This window comes from Aspergillus tubingensis (genome assembly GCF_013340325.1).
Source record: "Aspergillus tubingensis WU-2223L DNA, scaffold_3, whole genome shotgun sequence".
NCBI classification, from domain to species: Eukaryota; Fungi; Ascomycota; class Eurotiomycetes; order Eurotiales; family Aspergillaceae; genus Aspergillus; species Aspergillus tubingensis.
This window is the reverse complement of record NW_023336277.1, coordinates 3,680,046-3,699,073: the sequence shown is the minus strand read 5'-3', so window position 1 is coordinate 3,699,073 and position 19,028 is coordinate 3,680,046. Positions and strand designations below refer to the sequence as shown.

The 19,028-nt window shown below is 49.0% G+C and overlaps 5 protein-coding genes across 5 annotated transcripts; 1 reads left to right on the top strand and 4 right to left on the bottom strand.

Moving 5' to 3' along the window:
• Positions 1-57: 57 nt before the first annotated feature.
• On the top strand, positions 58-1,638 carry AtWU_02363 (Zn(II)2Cys6 transcription factor; the record flags this gene model as incomplete). Its single annotated transcript, XM_035497477.1, has 1 exon — positions 58-1,638. The coding sequence occupies one exon, from the start codon at positions 58-60 to the stop codon at positions 1,636-1,638; it is 1,581 nt and encodes a 526-aa protein (XP_035353370.1).
• Positions 1,639-4,297: 2,659 nt separating this feature from the next.
• AtWU_02362 (HET-domain-containing protein) lies at positions 4,298-6,058 on the bottom strand (the record flags this gene model as incomplete). Its single annotated transcript, XM_035497476.1, has 1 exon — positions 4,298-6,058. The coding sequence occupies one exon, from the start codon at positions 6,056-6,058 to the stop codon at positions 4,298-4,300; it is 1,761 nt and encodes a 586-aa protein (XP_035353369.1).
• A 4,828-nt stretch (positions 6,059-10,886) lies between these two features.
• Positions 10,887-11,765, bottom strand: AtWU_02361 (uncharacterized protein; the record flags this gene model as incomplete). The annotated part of the gene is made up of 1 exon (XM_035497475.1): positions 10,887-11,765. The coding sequence occupies one exon, from the start codon at positions 11,763-11,765 to the stop codon at positions 10,887-10,889; it is 879 nt and encodes a 292-aa protein (XP_035353368.1).
• Positions 11,766-13,459: 1,694 nt separating this feature from the next.
• Positions 13,460-14,649, bottom strand: AtWU_02360 (putative pyruvate formate lyase activating enzyme; the record flags this gene model as incomplete). The annotated part of the gene is made up of 2 exons (XM_035497474.1): positions 13,460-14,164; positions 14,248-14,649. The coding sequence occupies 2 exons, from the start codon at positions 14,647-14,649 to the stop codon at positions 13,460-13,462; spliced, it is 1,107 nt and encodes a 368-aa protein (XP_035353367.1).
• A 439-nt stretch (positions 14,650-15,088) lies between these two features.
• On the bottom strand, positions 15,089-18,040 carry xlnR (putative C6 transcription factor; the record flags this gene model as incomplete). Its single annotated transcript, XM_035497473.1, has 3 exons — positions 15,089-15,232; positions 15,284-17,541; positions 17,605-18,040. The coding sequence occupies 3 exons, from the start codon at positions 18,038-18,040 to the stop codon at positions 15,089-15,091; spliced, it is 2,838 nt and encodes a 945-aa protein (XP_035353366.1).
• Between the last annotated feature and the right edge of the window lie 988 nt (positions 18,041-19,028).

Below are 19,028 nucleotides of genomic sequence, written 5' to 3'. Positions count from 1 at the left end.
AACCATCTACCAAGTGCCAGAGTTGGACATGTTACAACTTACAACGTGTTCCCCGCGATGGGCTCCAAAACCCTAGGCCTGAAGAAATACTCACCGCGGTCTCGAACAGGGTGCCGGACGTGTCGTGCACGACGGATTAAATGCGATGAGACACCAGGACCATCATGCAAGAACTGCACGTCGACAGGTCGTACTTGCGACCGGTCCCCGCAGTTTCAGCTCCCCATAAAATCGCGCCTTCGACACGCTAGTCACCTGCACAACTACATTTCCACCAACCTGCCCGGTATGACAGCCGATGAGCGCCGCTGTCTCGCCTTATTTCAGACATATACGATGCCCATGCTGACCGGGTTATGTGACTCGGAACTCTGGCAACGGCTCGTGCTACAGATGAGTCAGATGGAGCCGGCAGTTGGACACGCTGTCGCAGCGCTGGGCGCATTCCACGAAACTACGACTGTGGGTGTAGCTGGTATGAATAACGATTATCAGCTCTTTGCACTGGAGCAATACGGGCGGGCGATTGCGGTTCTTCGTCGCCGTCTTGCGTCCGGGTCTGGGGATCCCCAGCTACGGATTACAGCGTTGGTGTGTTGTGTGATCTTTGTGGTGCTAGAGTTATTGCAAGATAATTACGGAAACATATTGGTGCATCTGAGGAATGGGATATACATCCTTATGAATGAGACTGGCCCGAAAGCGAGGGAAGCAATATTCAAATCCCTTCCCGCTGGTCCGAAAAATGATAGTGAGCGAGAAGAGGACGCGGTTTTCACGCATATGTTTGCGCAGTTGACAGTCCAGGCAGCGCATTTCAGCGAGGATTCCGTGATGAGGTTGCAACCATTGGATGCGCATCTCTCCACGGTGCATTACGACAGTATAGAAATTCGCAGTCTGATTGAAGCAAAGGATACGTTGGACCCGTTGATTGATAGCATGGTGCGTTTCTGGACGCGCTGCGAAGTAGAGCTTCGAGATCGCTCTGCAGATCATTATCCTCTCTATGTCGAGCAACAACGGCAATACAGTAACATACAACGCCATATCAACGCCTTTGAGACATACGTGTCCCAAGCCCAACACTACTCACCCAAGGAAACTCGAGCTATCGATACAATCCGCGTCAGTCACATCGTTATGAGTACCTATATCGCCACCTTCATGGATCTCACCGAGACCATCTACGACCGATTCCTAGCACGATGGACCCAAGCCGTAATTTTGACAGAGCAGATCGTCGCCAGTCTTCAAACGGAATACGCCCACAAGCAACAGCCACTTCCCAACGTCATCTCCGATATTGGGGTCTTCGTCCCATTGTTTTCGGTAGGGATCAAGTGCCGCGATGTGGGTATCCGAGAGCGTGTGTTGAGGTTGTTCCGCACATGGCCGCATCGTGAAGGACTGCATGACTCAATGTCATACTTATACATGGTGCGGGAAATAGCGAAGCTGGAAGGGGAGGCAGCCGATGCTAATGGGTATGTGCCGGAGAAGGCGAGGGTGCGAACGATGATGTTTGAAAAGGTTGGAGATGGAAAGCATGTGGTGCTACACTACGCGTTATCGGACCCAGAGGCGAAAGAATTGGTAATGAGGAGAAGAGTTTTTGCAATGGATGAATTGATATAATTCTCTATTGACTCAGCCAAAGGTCTTGATTCTGATACCTCACTCTCAATAACCATAGTTAGATAGATCATCCAGGCTTGATTGTATTTAGTAGGATATATTTACAGCGAGTTCTCACCTATCCAGATACTAGTATCTCAGGGTACAAGTCATTATATATCTAGTAGTATCACCGCCGACTTTCGCTAACTATGATAAAAAGAAAAGATCCCTCACACTCCATGGACCGTCCTGCCTATTGCTGTGGTACGATCGCAGGCTACCTTGTAATATAAACATAGCATGAACATGAAATTTATCTGCACCCATTCTTGCACCTCCAAGGCCTATGTGCCAACTGGCTCCGGCTCGGACTTCCACTTGGGCTTGGACCGGGCTAGATGACTTTTATCTTCTCTGTCACTGCCAGACACCATTTCTTCCTTCCTTTCTGGTCCTTGGCTCTATCCTAGCCTTTCTCTTCTTTTTACATGTCCCTTGAGGTATCCTGATTGACCGACTCACGACTTGCTCGAATATGTCACACCCCCATTGACTAGTATCCTTATGAATATCATAGTCGCAAGACGGCCTAGCAAGCACCACCGGTCAATATACCCAGTGATGCTATGGACCCCGCCCAAGGATCCTTTTAGTAATAATGGACTAATCACCAGGGATTCCTGAAATCTCCAGAAGCTAAATACGCGAAGACGGACCCACACATATACAGAACCTCTCCAGACACTTCCCGCAATGGGTGGTCCCTAAAATATTGCGTTCTAGTATCGAGTGTAACACAGTATATAAATCCCACTGTATCCTGCGCGATGCGGGATTGTGTACTTCCTGTCACCCTGAGGCGGAAGGAATTTTCTGCTTCTGATTCATGGATCGTCGAAAGCGAAACTTTCATCTCTATATCGTTTGATTATTTCGTATGGCACTCCTCCGGTAACAGGTTCAGCTATGTCAATAAAGCAATTCCGCAGGTCTAAGGAATAAACGACATCCTTTAAGGAGGAACCTAGCTGTAACCTTTTGAGAATCGGTCAAATCATGACTTTATAAACGCTCGGGAGATTTATATATAATATTAATATTATTGAAATATTTCTTAGAAATTATTGAAATATTTCTTAGAAATTATTGAATGGCGAATTTATTTCTTAATAATAAATCTTATAGTTTATATATATAATAATTTAATGAATTCTGAACAGATCATCACTAGAGCGATAATAAATATATCAATTAAAAAAAAATATAAAGAATCATCAAAAATCATGACTTTATAAACGATCAGGAAGCTTATAATGCCAGCTCAGTATTATTCAAGCCCAAGAATCTGACTACTACATCTCCTGCAAAGAAACCCTGAAAGTAGTTAAGCATATCTAATATAACCCAGGAGGGCAGATCAGATCTAAGACTAAAAAGAATACTGTTCACATCTAAGTTAACATTACTCAGAATATCCCGACCAGTGACTCGAGAAGGCTGATGGTAAACCGGTAATAAAATAATAATAAACTCAGGTAGAGCAACATTATTAACAAAGGCTGTGGGCGCTGGGATCACGGAGATAATTAATAAAAAAGTAGCCTGGACCAGGGCCTGACAAACAAAGCTTGACCCGCCTATTCTGTCACTTCAAATAGTAAGAATAGACCTTTCACCGCAGGAACAAGCAGATGAGGCTGTCTTTATTGTTAAATATGACCTGGAAAACCCACCGATATCATAGCCGTGCAGATCACTGGGACAACTTCAGGGCCACACAGGCGATGCATTCATTAGCTCTGTCCAGCAAGACCCTGACCCACAGTTAATTAAAGACTCGCCAAGCAACAAACCACATCTCAGCATCAGGATCATCTCAGGGTCTAGATACATCATGGCCTCAGAGACGTGTCCACCAGATGGAGATTTACTACTACTCACTCAGTTGCGTCATCTCTCACTCTTTCACTACTGTTCCTATACTGCTGTTCACAGAAACAGCCACAGTCCCAGGACTTGGCAAGATCAGAATAGCTATCTCTGTCACATGACCAGCTAAGATGGTGCTATTACCAGTCCATCCGACTTTCGAAGAAACCAACACAAAAGTAGTAGAAGCCTTCAGAACTGGTTCACCAATAAACTATCAAGTCTGGAAATAACTCCCCTCTGGATCATTTAACTAGTCTGGATATAATCTAAATCGATGTAAAGCGGTCCTTTGACTTGCCTTGTATATGCCGATCGATCTTTTCTCTTATTAGCAGAGTGGATCTCGAACAACAAAACACAACAAGCATGCGCGAATTGAAAGACATTCCATATAAAGATAGAATGTCGCTTTCACGCTCTGTGCTGTATTTCTAGACTTAAATCAGAAGCTACTGAGTATGATCCGTGAGGAATACCAGAATAGACATCTCCGGCCTGTTTTTGACAGCAGTGATTTGATGGGGGATATATTTACGGATTTCTCAGTGCCATCTGCTAAGTGGAATGGTCAGAACCCCGGAAATTGCGAAGCTTTGTGAAGCTTGGTTCCAAGGTCATTGAAACCGGTTACTGTCTAAAGGTCTATCTGAAAGCTGTATGCAGTAAGCTCTACGTGTAGATGTCGCGAAATGATGGCTAGCACCTCTACATAAGTGCTCGTCAAGTAAGTTACATCTCTGGTACTTCAGTTGTATTGAATCCGAGGTACAAAAGAGGAACGTTGAAAGTCACTACTTAAACTAGGATTCGTGGGTTCGAGATTGTCGACTTTTCCGGAATCCATCACGGTCACGTCCACCATGTAGTACTTGACCCCTCGATGCAAGTAGAGACCAACATGTATGTAACAGCAGGTCCTTTCCAAAACAATTAGTTCATGCTCAGGTTTTGGTTTGAACCGTTGCTGCAGCATGTCGAGTGCCTGATGCGGTGGTTCTGTTAGCAGCATGTCCTGTGAGAGTTCGATCGCGTCAAATCCGACATCGAATCCTCTCATGGATCCAATCATTACACAGACACGCTGTGTTTCCGTAGAACTTTCGAAAACGATAGCGCCTGCTAATTTGCTCGCCACTTTAGGCACCGGAAACTCATTATGAAAATATTTGGGTAACCAATCTTCGCGGGCCTTCTGAGCCTTAAGGAGAAATTCTGGAGTTCTGGCAGGGTCGCCAAGTGTTGATCTGAAGTGCTGAAGATTCTTTTGGCTTGATACCACTGATTCGGGTGCAATGGCTCTCACAGCTTCATAGGCAATGTTTACTTGCTTGTAATACGACTGAGGGCCTTCTCGGAGCTGGGCCACTTGGTACGGATAGACACCGGTTCCCGCTGACAAGGAGGAATTCTGCAAAGATTGTCGAACGAAAATTACTTTTAGATCTCCGCGACTGTCCTGAATGTGTGCGAAACTTCCTATATTTGACCGCACATACTGCTCATCGCCGGATGACAGCTTTTTAAGGAATATGGCCAAGAAGGTACCGTCCTTGTAGCTTGGTGGTACAGGGCAATTTATAGCTGCAACGTAGTTGTCTTCGTCCCCATAACATTTCTTGAGAAATAGGGCAATTTGCAGACCACGATTCGTCATTCCATAGGGAGGAAGAGACTCCCAGTTGCTATACGGAATGAACTTCCCTGAGAAGCTGAAATGCCTTGGTGAACGGGCCAGTAGACCATGGAGGGTATTCGGAAGAGCATCTAAATCCCGCCATGCGAAGATTGAATGGTCGTCCGACTGACGCATGATCTCTTCTTGGAGCCGGATATATGCTCGCTCCCCTTCACCGTATAACAGGGGCATGTGTATGTTGAATATTCCCAGGAGGCAATATGCGACATCCTCCGGGCGAGATGTATTTCTTTTTGCTGCCCAGGACATTCTGCTGGCGATCGACGCCGAGGACAGCGGGACCTCCTGGGAAAGATACTGGATTCCGATACCCGTGATTGTGGATAGTACTTCGTATAGCTCTGTCTTCCTTCCAATGGCCTTCCATTCGGAGGAAAAAAAGACCACTTCTCGTGGTGCCAATAGCTCCTGGAGCGTGAACCCGCGAGTAAACCATCTACACCGAGCGAATTCAGAATCTCTGTCATGAATACGAACATCTGTTGGTACGTCGGATAAATAGGCGTAGCATATACTGGCGGCTTGATACCAGGCATACATAGAATTCAAGGCTTCGGACAGCTCCGCACTGCTTCTTTTATCGATGCAGCAGTTGTCGATCCACACGTATTCGAAGCCGTCAGTGACAGCTTGTTCTGCTGTCTTTTTGAGTTTGGTAAAGCATGGCTTGTTTTCCGCAGTGCCGCTGAGCATGTCCTCAAAGATCACCTCTTGATCATGGACCCAGGTATGCGACAGGATGGCGTACGGAGGGATATTATCAGACATGAACTCAACCAGCTTCAAGTCTGACACCCTGAGAAGGCGCATCGTTTCTATCCGTTTTAGCGAGTTTGTATATTGTATATATCGTATTTGATGATGATGGAATGTCTACAAATTGCCAAACAAACAAGAGAGGTGGGCGGGGTCATGCTGAGTTGGCAGGCTCAGCCGCAGGGGCGAAATCCTTCTAGAATACTGCTTAGCTCCCATTTGTAGAAGGCCCAGATGACCTGTGTAATCAGGTTCTGGCAAGCTATTCCTGCAAGCTGTAGAGAAACCGTCTTGTGCATTTTGGGCTGAGGTGAGTATATGGCCACAAATGGTATCCAAACTCACAGGAAAATAGAACCTGATCCTTGTCGTTCAGGTCACGTGCTGTATATTGCTAAGGCGTACTTTCAGCCGGTTTTTGGTCTCGTGGCTCGATGCTGCCGCAGTCATCGACTAGAAGATATTTTGGGAATAGTTGATCGCTTTGTATGTAGGCAAAGAGTAAACAGGAGGTGATTGGTTAGTGATGTTGGAGTCGCTGCCAAGTCAGGCATGAAATTGGAGTTTATACCTTTCTCCGAAGCTGTTCTCAAAGATTTATTACTATTGTTCTCAAATTTTCTCCTACTAAACTTTATTAACAGAAGGCAAGCTGAACTCTTATAACTAACTTATAATATCTTGAGCAGGTATTTGAACCAGTATTTAAACAGGCTTAGATAATTTTTAAAGATATTATTAAATATAGCTGTTGAACTACCCGCACAGAATAGAGGAAGGATAAGCGGCTTAGTAAATACATATAACTACTCAGAAACAAGAACTGAGTACTCAGTAAGCAGTAATCCGTGATATAAAATATTTACTAAGCAGAACCCGAGCGCTCTTATTAAAGCGGCGGTGTCCCGAAGAGGAAATCTACAGTTATCCTAGAAAATCAAGTATGTATAGGTACATATAACATGATCCTGATCCTGCCCCCAGCTCACGGGGAACAGGTTGTAGGCACGTACGTGGTCATACTCGGCTTCTTTTTTCCCACTGCTGCCGTCCTTGGGTTTTAGGGTAACATGCGCAGTATGAGAGAAGTTTTGAACACAACGTTATGTTGGATTCGTCGGTCAACATAGGGATGAATCTCCAAGTTAGAGAGAGCTACCAAAGCCTGTCGGCATTCATCATCTCCCTCGAATCTGGGATGGTGCTGTGAGATGCTGGGAGAAGGAAAGCAGTCACCAGGTCGGAATGCAGCTTCAGTATTATGTATAGCTGTGTGTATTGTCTGACTCTTCTAGAGGTCACCAGGAGAAAAAAGAACGTCCATTCTGGCACACTGCCATTGACAAACGTATGCTCATAGCATATCGCGATCTCGATCGCCAGATATGAGTGAAAGGGAGTCTGTTTAGTAAGAATTAGTCTCAGACATGTGCCCTTGGTCAGTATCGTCAACCAAATTTAAGTTCATACTAGAAAGACCTCGCCTCCTGAGTTGCCTATCTACTAATCCACCGTCTTCTCACAATCAAGGGAGCTATTCTGACAGCCCGCATTCTATTGCCCAGTGGGGCCAGTCTCCTTCTTTAGCCGATTTGGAAGTTGTGGATATCTTGTATGATAAGACCTGGTTGACATCTCTTTCTCTCAGACGAGCCCAGAGGGCCGACACCTCTATCTTGCAATAGTTGAGACTTCTGTAAGTATGAGTGTCCTGTCAGTATCGTTTAACAAAATCCAAACTCATGTTAGAAAGACCTCGCGCCCCGTGTTTCCTATCTAATCCTCTCTTTCCACAATTGAGGGAGTGATTCTGATAACCTGCATTCAATCGCCCAATGTGGCCCATTCTAGCTGGTCAATGAGGCTCAATGCTTCATTTGTGTATGTGGCATCAACCTCTTTCTGTACTTAGTCAATTTCATTGTCTTGAGGAGCATTACCTCCTATAAAGACAACAAGCACAATGTATACATCACCGCTTCAGATAGTCCCGTCTCGATCGCCCAGTGGTGCCAATCGACGTCGCTTCGACTCAGTAGCCGACCTTGAACGCGGTGTCTCCTTCTTTAGTCGAATCGGATGACAGCACCGCTGCTCCAAATTTACAGTTTTAGCGATTCCCGCTTGCTTTGGTCGAAGCATATATTCCCAGACGACAGTCGGTTTGTCCTTGACAATCATGTGTGCTGTTGTCCCAAGGGCCCACCCACACTGAGTCATTTTGATTAGAGTGTTGATTTCCGCGAAGTACGTACATACAACAGGCTTAATGATTAAGAACCTTCTGTCAGTTCGAAGTTCTATGGCATGCTTGAAAGAAAATGATTGGCTCGTGTAGTTGTTGCCGATTCGCGGGAGGCGGGCGCCATAGGGAAATAAAGATTGGTTGTATACTTGTGGTCCTTGATATGCGAGGATGGATACCGTAGGATCTAACCCCATATCATTCTTGAACATCGAATAAGAAATAAGCCATATGTTTATGCCAATTCTTTTAATCAACATATCGCCAGCGATACATCCCTCACCAAATTTCCTACCCTATACCATAGCCTCCTGAGCCTCAAGCTCGCGGGTTTCATTGGCTAAGGGCTTTCAAGTCAATCGCCATGTAGCCTAGTACCTGTGCTGTGCTATGCTATGTCCCATTTGATCTGATCATAGTCGGTCTCCTGGATGACATAGGGTCCAGGGACAGGAGTTACACGATGATTGTCTTACTCGGTTTTGTGTATTCACAACCTGTGTCATCTAGCTTTCTCCCATTCTCTGCGATAATATCATGGCGTCTTGTTCAGCTATCACGGGTAATTAAGACTCGCATGCGACACTCTGGAGATGTATGTTTGATACCATGCCGGAACTTTTCTTCTGGTAGCTCCAAGTCACCGGCCCGTCTCAGCGCATCATCGGTATAGGCGTTATATTGTCGGCCATTTTTAAGATCGGCGACAAGATGAGTCTTGTTGAGGACCAATTCGAGACCGGTACTCTCCACCATGTGCGTTGATTGTTGAAGAAGGACTAGAAGTGCCGCGTTTGGCGCTGCCTCGTCTTCGGCATCGCTGAACTCCTCCACCTCTTAGTTCTGGGACTGGGCTTTGCTTGGTATTATGGGTATATTCTGGATGAAGAATATGAAATTGGCTAACGCCGCCGCATAAGAGAGCTTCAAGATGAAAGTCCTGATATATTCGTTTAAGTGATGTCTATCATAACTCGGGCTATATTCTAGATATAGTAGATAAAGGCTTTTTTTTTTTTAGATCTGCAAGGCATCATATGGAGGAAGTTGAAGAAGAGAAAGAGAAAGATGTGTGGCAGTCGGAGTTTTTATAGATAAGTAGAGAGAGTTAATGAGATGATCGTGCTGGGGTACTTCACAGGATGATTCATTCCCTATATCTATCAAGATTCCCTTTGAATGGTATGCTTCAAGGAACTGTCCCCTATACTGATCGATGAGATATCCCCTGATTGAATTGCATAGATGCAATTGACCAAGGATCTGTGAATCGGTCTGCTGAACCGGAGCGACCAGAGAAATGGTGACAATGATACCGTTCACCTTACTAACTCAACTGGCGTTCTTATTCCCCAATCCCCCGGTTTTCACAACCTGAAACAAGCTATGACATTCCTCGAAAAACACCCCTCGCTATTGCCAGCAGCGCAGCAGAATCAAAAACTACATCATGCTCTTGTCCAACAGCAGGCCGTCCGATAATTGTATCGAACTCCAGAATCAGCGGGGCACCCTGGACGGAAGGAGGGTTGGCCTTCATATTGACGACGATGGTGGAAACGCACCGACGAACGTGTACAGCACCGGCCGCTTGTGCTCTCGTTCTCGGTCCTTGCCGAGCATAGGGAACGTATTTTTTCGATGGTGATAGTTTTTCTGGCCCGTGAAATATCCAGAAGCAGAACCAGGTTAACGTGCCCTCCCTTCCCCCCACCCCTGAGTTGCCTATCCACCAATCCACGGAGGTGCGGTAACGACTCGAATAACCCGCATTCAATGGTTCAGTGGGGCCAGTCTCCTTCTTCAGCCGATTCGGAAGTTGTGGATATCTTGTGGTTTACGTGTCTCTCTCGGGCAACCCAGAGGGCCGAGATCTCTGTCTTGCAATCTTTGAGACTTCTGTAAGTACGAGGCGAGTAAAGTTCATAATTGTCAGGGTGGTGGTCGAAGCAGGCAATATAGAAGAAGACGACAAGATGTCCGGGCCTGGTATGCTCTCTGTTACTTCAGTAAGCAGGAGCACGGTGGAAATCTTGGATCCTTGCTATTGGGGATAGTACATTATTTAATGAATCGATGAAGCTTCTATGCTGCATGTTGGTTATCGGTGGAAGCGGAATCATTGTGATATAACTTGAAGCTTGCTTGTGCTGTATGGTATGAACTTTCGGGATTCAGCCTCCCCGGCCTGTTGCGGGATGATTCATTGCTGCAGTTGTTGCAGCTACTACCCAAAGTGGTATTGTATGATGAATACCTACCTTAAGTTGATTGTAGAGGTAGAGGAAGTGGAGGGACCGTCTATATACTAGTGTACTAGAGATGTCTTAAGTCTAACCATACAGAATAGGAAGGAACACATGATCATGTGACAGCACTGCAATGAATTGAAAGACTGTAACATCTATTCACTTATCCTAGACGATTCACTTAGATACATACCACTACCACTACAACAATATACATCCCAAACTAAAGATGAAACCCCCCCATTAATCTTTGTAGTTATGGATTTCTTGCAATATAAATATGGGAATGCGTTGGGCTATCTGAGAACTGGGATGTACATCCTTATGAATGAGAATGGCCCGAAAGTGAGGAAAGCAATATTCAATATCTTATCACCCCCCAAACAACTTATGGTATCCCCATAAAAACAAGACGACCCATCTGAACCAATCGCGCATTGTCGAAAATGACGTTCATTTCAAGGGCAACAGCCGGACGACCGACCAAACGATCGAAGTCCAGCACTAATGGGCCGCCTTGGACAGAAGGGGGAGTTGTCCTCATGTCTATCACAGTAATGGTCACGAGTCGCTTCACATAGACGCCGGCGGTTTGGGCTCGAGTGCTGGGTCCTTGTCTGATCTGCGGGAAGTACTTCTCTATCGTAATTTTCTTCGCCGCGCGGTCAACTCTAACTAGCAAGGCCAAGAGGACTTGTCCACCGGAGTTTCCGATCCACCAATTTATGTCTTGACGCAGCCGACGGAGTGATTCAGACAGGCCAGCTTCAATGATCCAGTGGGGCCAGTCACTATCTTCGTTGGGTCTCAAAGTGCTATTTCTAGACGAGAAGTCGCCTTGTTTCTGGGAGCGCGAGGCCGCAGTGTGTGTGGCGGAACCTGTGGGCATTTGCTGATCCCAGTCGATCCCCATGTTATCCAAGATGGAAAATGTCTTACTTGAAATTAACTGATGCGCCTTCTCGGGTGGCGCCAGCGGGACTTTGACGATCATAGTCTGAATATCCGGATAGTAGGTAAGTCGGACAAGGTTACACAACCTATTACGGTTGTTCTCCAGGTAAAGAAATGAGCTTGGCGATATGTGCTTGAAAGAAAGAAATTGGTCTGCGTCCCGCTGTCTCAGCCGGTCCCAAACGGCCATAATGGCCTGATTGAGATCATTGATTCCTCGATAGGTTCGGGAGGGGTATAATTCCGTCAACGCAAGTGAAGCGGAGTCGGGAAGATTGTACGTCAAGGACATGCTCGTCGATGGAGCTGGCATTATTTCTGTCACTTCTGTCATCCTCTCGGTCTGTCATAGAGCGGGACAGCATCTTAAGTATGATTAGCGAGTTTGTCAGTGACATAAGCATTGCATACTTTAAGCTTTCGGGACTTACCTTGGTGGCCGGTACTAGTAGATGACGAAATAGCAAGTGAGGTATGCTCGGACAACGCTTGTACTCGATAAGTTCGAACGTAATCGCCAGGCAGGACGAGGCAACAGGAAAGCTGTTAGACAGCACCGCGGGAGGCGTCGCGGCAGATGTAGTGGAAGAGACAGGACAAGAAAAAGACGCGTAGCAGACGATAACGGCTTATCAGACAACGGTATAGCAAACGACAACAACGTAGCAAGCGCAGCAGCAGACGACTGGTGACAAGCGAAACAGCAAAGGTAGTGGCAAAGAAGATAGTAGACAGCGCGGCGACGAGGTGGTCCAACACATTCTTAGAAAGGAGGTGAGAAGTAAATGTGGGTTCCAAGTGAGAGGTGAATGAGATTATAGTAAACCCATCCCTCAGACCGAAGTCAATCTTCCCCACAACTTCCTATCTCACCTGGCATTCATCTTACGAAATACCACAGAAAACCATCTCCCCCTATCTCAATCAGATCCGCAACGCCAAACAAGACATCATACTCACCCGGTCCAACAGGCTGTCTTCCAATCATTCTCTCAAACTCAAGGGAACCACCGGCGGCCCTTTCCACAGCAGGTGGATTTACCTTCAAATCAACAACAGTCCTCGAAACAAGCTGCGGCATCCTACCTTCCGCAGCCCTAAGCCCTTGTAACCGGACCACCACTACCTGCCTAAGCTGCTGTGGAAAGTCCTTCTCAACCGTAAGTGTCCTCTCATGACTCGACACCACGAATACCAAAACCAACAGTACCTGTCCCCCCAGAGCACCCAATCCACCAATTCACATCTTGATGCAATCGGGATAGTGACTCTGAGTCTGATATTCCACATTCAATAACCCAATTAGGCCAATTCATCTCATCAGTAGTCCTTAACAGCCCGTTCTTATGAGTGGAATCTGCCTCTTTCTGCGATCCCGTTGCCGACGTGTATATGACAGGATTAAACGGTACCTCGCGCTCATCAAGATCGACTCCCATGATGTTCAGACTGACATTAGTATCTTGATTGAGAATCAGTCAGAGTTTTCTTTTGTCATGGGTGTTTGGACTTTGATGAGGACGGTGAAGATATCCGGGAAGTAGGTGAATCGGACGTGTCTTTCTAGGCGGTGGCGGAATCGGCGGAGGGAGTGTGGAACGAGGCTGGGGTGATATTGTTGTAGGAGAGGTATTGGCTCGTGGTGTTGTCTGGGTGAGGGTAGATGTGGTCGTAGAGGGATAGGACGGCTCGTTTGCAGTCTTGGATTCCGCGATATGGACGGGGTGGGTATTGAGTAGTTAGGGCTAGGGTGGTGGACGTTTGGGAGAGAGGGGTGGGTGGACATTTTGATGATGCTGTTGGTAGTATGTGTTTCAGCTGGATGGATGAAGCTTGGTGGTGCAGCATTCATTATAATGAGAAGTTCAGCTGGTAATCTGTTCTGGTAGCGAGATCATGGTGATATAACTTGTAGCAGTTAGTAGTACAGAGTTGCGGGACTGCGGCCTACTTTGATACATAGACCACAACAATACTCCACATCTAAATCAACATCAATCAACCCTCCTAAAGATGAAACCCCCCCATCTCATTAACCTCACAAAACCTCCACAACCCAGCCTGCACCGCCGCCTCTCTAACACCACTCCATTCCTCCTCCCTCACAGCCCGATTAATCTCCTTATACCTGACCTCTCCCTCCCCATCTCCATCTGCACCCCTTCCCCTCTTCCTCCTCCCCACATACGCATCAGGCCTATACTGCTCCATAACATGAACATACAAATCCCTGGAGACATTCTCCGCCAACCACCTTACAATCTCCCTCCCCTCATCCTCCAAACCCGGCATCACCAAATGTCTCAACAACACCCCCTTCTTCGCAATCCCATCAGACGTGAAACTCAAATCCCCTACCTGCCGATGCATCTCCTTGATACTCTCTTTCGCGGTCTCGACATACTCCTCCGCTTTAAGTAATCGCTTCGCGGTACTTCCCTTCCAGACTTTGAAGTCGGGGAGGTAGATATCCACTAATCCATCTAGGAGATGTAGTGAGTCGAGGGAGTCGAAGCTGGACGTGTTGTACACGATGGGGATCTTCAGTCCCATGTCTCGCGCATCGAGGATCGAGAGAACGACTTGTGGGACGACGTGTTCCGGTGTTACTAGGTTGATGTTGTGTACGTGTCCGACTGTTTGGAGCTTCATGTACCACTCTGCTAGCTCGGTGGGCGTGAGATCGTGTCCGGCTTTTTTGTGTGCTATATCCTACACATTTCCATTATCATCATCAACACCACACGCCCTACCCACAAAACTTGAGTTATATCAAGGGGAAGGGGGAAGCCTACATGATTCTGACAAAACACACACCGCATATTACAGCCAGAGAAAAACACACTCCCCGAGCCATGAAACCCCTGGATGCAGGGTTCTTCGCCGTGATGCGGGGCGATGGTATTCACTTTTGCGGTTTCGGCGCCGATCAGACACATCCCTGTCTCGTGGAAGCGGTTTACGCCGCATCGGCGCGGACAGAGGTTGCAGTTCTGCAGGTGAGCGTAGGCCAGGGAACGCTTTTTGGAGGCATCGACGGAGGAGAGGAGTTGGTAGCGGGGAATGTAGTCGTCCAGGAGGTAGGCGGGGGGGATGCCGAGGTGGCGTTTTGGGGTATATCTATATGTACATTTGGGTGGGGGTCGGAGGGAAGAATAGGGGTGAAGGGTGCGAAGGGTGCGTGTTACTGAGGCCATGTTTATGGGGGTTACTATGCTATTGTCATTGCGATGGTTGAGGTGGTTGTTTGTATGAAGGTTTTGGTGCTCTCCGATGCATGCTTATCGGCAGCTTATCTCAGCCATGTCGTCATACCTCGGCTGTTGCACAACAAATCATTGGAAAGCAATTAGATTGACCAGGTATCAAAGTATCAGTATCAGTATCAGTATCAAAATCAGCATCACGCATAGTGTACATGCCACAAATATCCACATATATCACCAAGTATATGTACGAATCCATATCAACACGAAGTAAGCATATCTTCCATTCGCCATGCCATCCCCTTGACAATGAAGCCAGCATAAGCCCGGAATAGACAGCGAATCCAATAGTATCAGGTAGAATGTAAGCCATTGACCGGTCAATGCACGCCATAAATCACATCTCATCGTCAGCTGTATCACCGCGAAACTACAGTGCTAGCCCACTGCCGTCGCCGCTCCAGCGGTATAGCGCAAGCACTTCGCGTCGGCGCTGCTGCTGCTCGCCAAAGTCCTCCGGGATGCGTCCTCGAACCTGCGCCAGCGCCGATCGCATGACCTTGCGGAATGTTCGCTACATAGCATTAGTTATCAATACTAACAAGGGAATAAACAAAAGGCCTACCTGGTACTCTGTGTTCAAGGTCACAACGCACGCCTCATGCGCCCGCACGATCGTCTCGCATGCCCGCACAACACTTGGACTGGCATCGCCCTGCAGCTTGTCCGCCGCCAGTAGCAGCAAGAAGCTGCCTTGTAGCAGGTAAATCCCGAAGAAGAACGGCATGAAGCTGAGATCTGGATCATGTTCCAAAATTTCTGCTGCTGCTTCCGCCGCACCGACCGCGTGGCTCATGGCCGACACAAACGACTCCGAGGAGATCCACAGATCGTGGTCTTCCAACAAGTTGACTGGGTCCCACTTGCCCGCGAGCAGAATATGCAGGACATGCATGATATGCGTCCCGTAGGCGACGACCATCCTCGTGTGCATGATGGACCCGCTCACCCGTGATCCCACGGTGCTACTGGAACGGCCTGAAGGACTCGTGTGGTCCAAATGGGCACCTTCCACGGCAGGTTCATTATCTGCAGTTCCCAGAGTCAGGTTGCTGGTGTAGCGAGCCTCGAACTCTTTCAAGCTGCGCCCGTATGTGTCCAGCTGCCGCGTAACGTCCTGGACCTGACGCTCCCATTCCGGACTATTGCGAAACGCCAGGCCAAAGCGCGGATGGTTCTCGGCGTGGTGCAGATCGACGATCCCTCCAAGAATCGTCATCAGCGGCAGGAAGTATCCATACATGCTGTGACCCGTGCACTCGACGGGTGGTCCGACCTGGCGGTAGGCAGCCGCCGCAAAGTCGCCGACCTGCCACAGATCATCGTTCATCGGCTGCAACAGCCCGCCACATTCCTTGTCCAGCAGCGTGAGGGGGCGATTGTAACACAGCGCCAGGTGCCGATCTGTCGCATATAAGAGCCACCACAGGCGCCGGCGCTCTTCCCGCTCCTCTTCGGTGACATTGATGCCGGAGCTTCCCGGTCCATGGCCTAGCGATGTAATAAGAGTTGGAGGATGCCGCCTATCTGCCTCACCATCCCCATCTCGCTCTCCATCTTGTCGTGCGTGAGAGACATTGGGTGGCAGCTCACGGCCTAGCTTCAGCTCGCGCGCTAGAGACCACGCCGCAGTCCACCAGCGCATGCTGGCCGCCTTGTACTCGCTGGCGGACACCACCGTCGCAAGATGCACATAGGTCGCCACATCATCCACGGCCCCGGTGGCGCTACTTTGCGCGCCCAGCTGATCCATGGAAACTCCGAATCCGCCCAGAGCGACGCCATTAATAACCATGTTCGCCGCATAGTTGGGGGACGCTTCGCCGGTAGCAGGGCCATGAACCAACGGTCGGAGCAAACCGATCGTCAATTCCAGCAGTTTCTGGCATACACGGCCCCGAGCCGAGGGCGGCGATGTCAAGAAAGGGGCTTCACTGGTCTGCGCGGCTACCCAGAGCATACTCGCCAGGAGACCGGCACTGCATATTCGGGGTTTCGTCGGGTGAAGGAAAGACTGTTTGCGGAAGATGTAGCCCACAACGTATGGGGACGACGGAGACAGATGGGAAGGGGAGGAGCTATGAAAGTAAACATCCAAAAGGTCACACGCTAGTGACTGCGGAATAATGGAGGCGATATGTGGCAGAACCGGCTGCAAAACAGGGTATCGTAAAGTGCTGGAAAACGGATGCAGGCTGAAAGAAGGAAAGTTGGCAGGAGATGGCGAAGGAAGAGGGAGCCATCCAGGCGATTGCCCTGGAGGCGAGAGACCGAGGAACGGTGCGGTTGGGTTTTCCGCTGAGCTTCCCAAGCGAAACTGGTTAGCTGGTGAGCCCGGTTCCTGCGGATTGACTAAAGCGAATGCGCTCGCGTTGTACCCGGAACTCAGGCCTTGAGGTGGTAAGGCGGACGGGGGTAACGATCGAAGGTCGGACATGGACATGGCCGGGCGACCAGAATCATTCAGCGTATTAAAATGGCTTAAATGCATCGCATCGATGGTCGTTCCTAGCGATGGCTGCGAATGCGACGGCGCCGTCTGGGAGTCATGCAGACCGGATATACCGGCATTGTTCGCATGCTGCATATGCGAGGGCTGCGAGCTGATATGGTGGCTCTCAAAGGTCGAGTCGTATCGACCGTTGACATCTTGCGCTGGCCGGCTGTCTTCAGACGTCCGCTCAGCCATCAGCGACGCGTTGGCCTGCCCTGAATGACCATTTGACCCATGAGTGGCCGCCGCCGCTGCCGCTGCCAGGTCCTTCTTCGACGCTTTGCCGCGCTTCTTGCGTTCTCGCGCATACTCGCAGGTCAATCCAAATTCTGCAGCATGTCAGTCAAGCGCCCAGCCTGTCGCCGGCATCGGAGAAAAGAGCGGAAGCCTACCAATGCAATGAGCGCACGGATGCTGCCCGTCGCATTTCGTTCGGAGTTGGTTACACTGGTCACACGCACGGCTGATTCGGCGGCGGACTGGAGCCGACGAGGAGTTTTTGCGAATGGCAGAGCGAGCCTCCACGAGGGGATCTCTTTGCAGAGTGTTCTTGAAACCGGAACCAGCGCTCTGGTTTCTCTCGTCGTCGAAAAGTGGTTGATCTTTCGCATGCGACAGGGAATTTCGCAAGGAAGTGGAGGTCGCGCCGTCGCCGGCACCAGTTCCCGCAGCGTCTCGCGACAGCTGCAATTGTTCCAAGACGTACTGCGAGCCCTCGGCGAGCGTATCCAACCCGACAGTCTGAGACGGCGCCATCCCCGTCGACTGCGATCCGGAAGAGAAAGGAGAGAATGGACTGGGGAATTGAGGAATCGAGGGGGTTGACATCCTCACCGGGCGGAACAGTCAACCCAGCGGGTCATGAAGACCCCGGTCGTCGGGGTATGAGGTAGTCAGACCGCTGGCGAATGGAAGGGCCGTAAGGCCCCAAGCGTGAAAGGGCACTACGCTAGCGGGAGAGGAAATTAAGGCGGCACTTGGAGCGACGGACCCTGGACGAGAGGCAGACGATTTCACGACCAGGAGGGCAGAGGCAGGAGGGAAAGTCGAGGAAGCAGAGAAGCGGTCGCAAGGAAAGTAAGAAGCGATCAACTCCACGGCATTGCCGATTTCAGTCTGCGGGGCAACTAAAACACGGACTAAAAAACAGGGACCTAGAAGGCAGCAGCAGAAGAGGAGACTGTCAGCCGGAGAAGCGACCAGGCCGAGCAGAAACTAAGGAAAGACAGGCTAGCAACTAACCAGTTTGGGGGGAGGTGGTTTGGTTTTAGTTCGGTGGGCAGGTCCGGGGAAGGTGAAGAACCCACGAGAAAGACCTGACCCGGATCTCTTCTTCTTCTCTCACCACGGTCGGGTCAGACCATCAAACAGTGAACACGGATGGCAGTTAATAGCAGACCCTCACCGCATGCTGTTGATGAATAGCTGACGAGGAGAGAAGGAGGGGGAGGGGGGAAATGAGCACAGCCTAACGAGGCAAAAGGAATAATAAAAAGAAGGATGGATGGGGATGCAGAATTGCAGGGGAAAAAGGCGGGGAAGCAGCAGACGGAGGGCCACCAAGTCGGGGCTCTCTCCGGATCGTCAGGTCAATGCCATCGTTGCCCATCATGCAATCCCACGCGGACTGACCAGACACGGTGGTCGGTTCTCCTGCATGCATTTATGAGCCATGCTGTCCTTGAGCCAATGACAAGGCTCATCGGATAGATGGAGAGGAGGGGGTAAGAGAGAGAGAGAAGCTGGCAAGCAACCGGCAGTCGTTGGCTCTCCGCACTCCTCAATCAACCCGACTAAAAAACTCTCTCCAGACTTT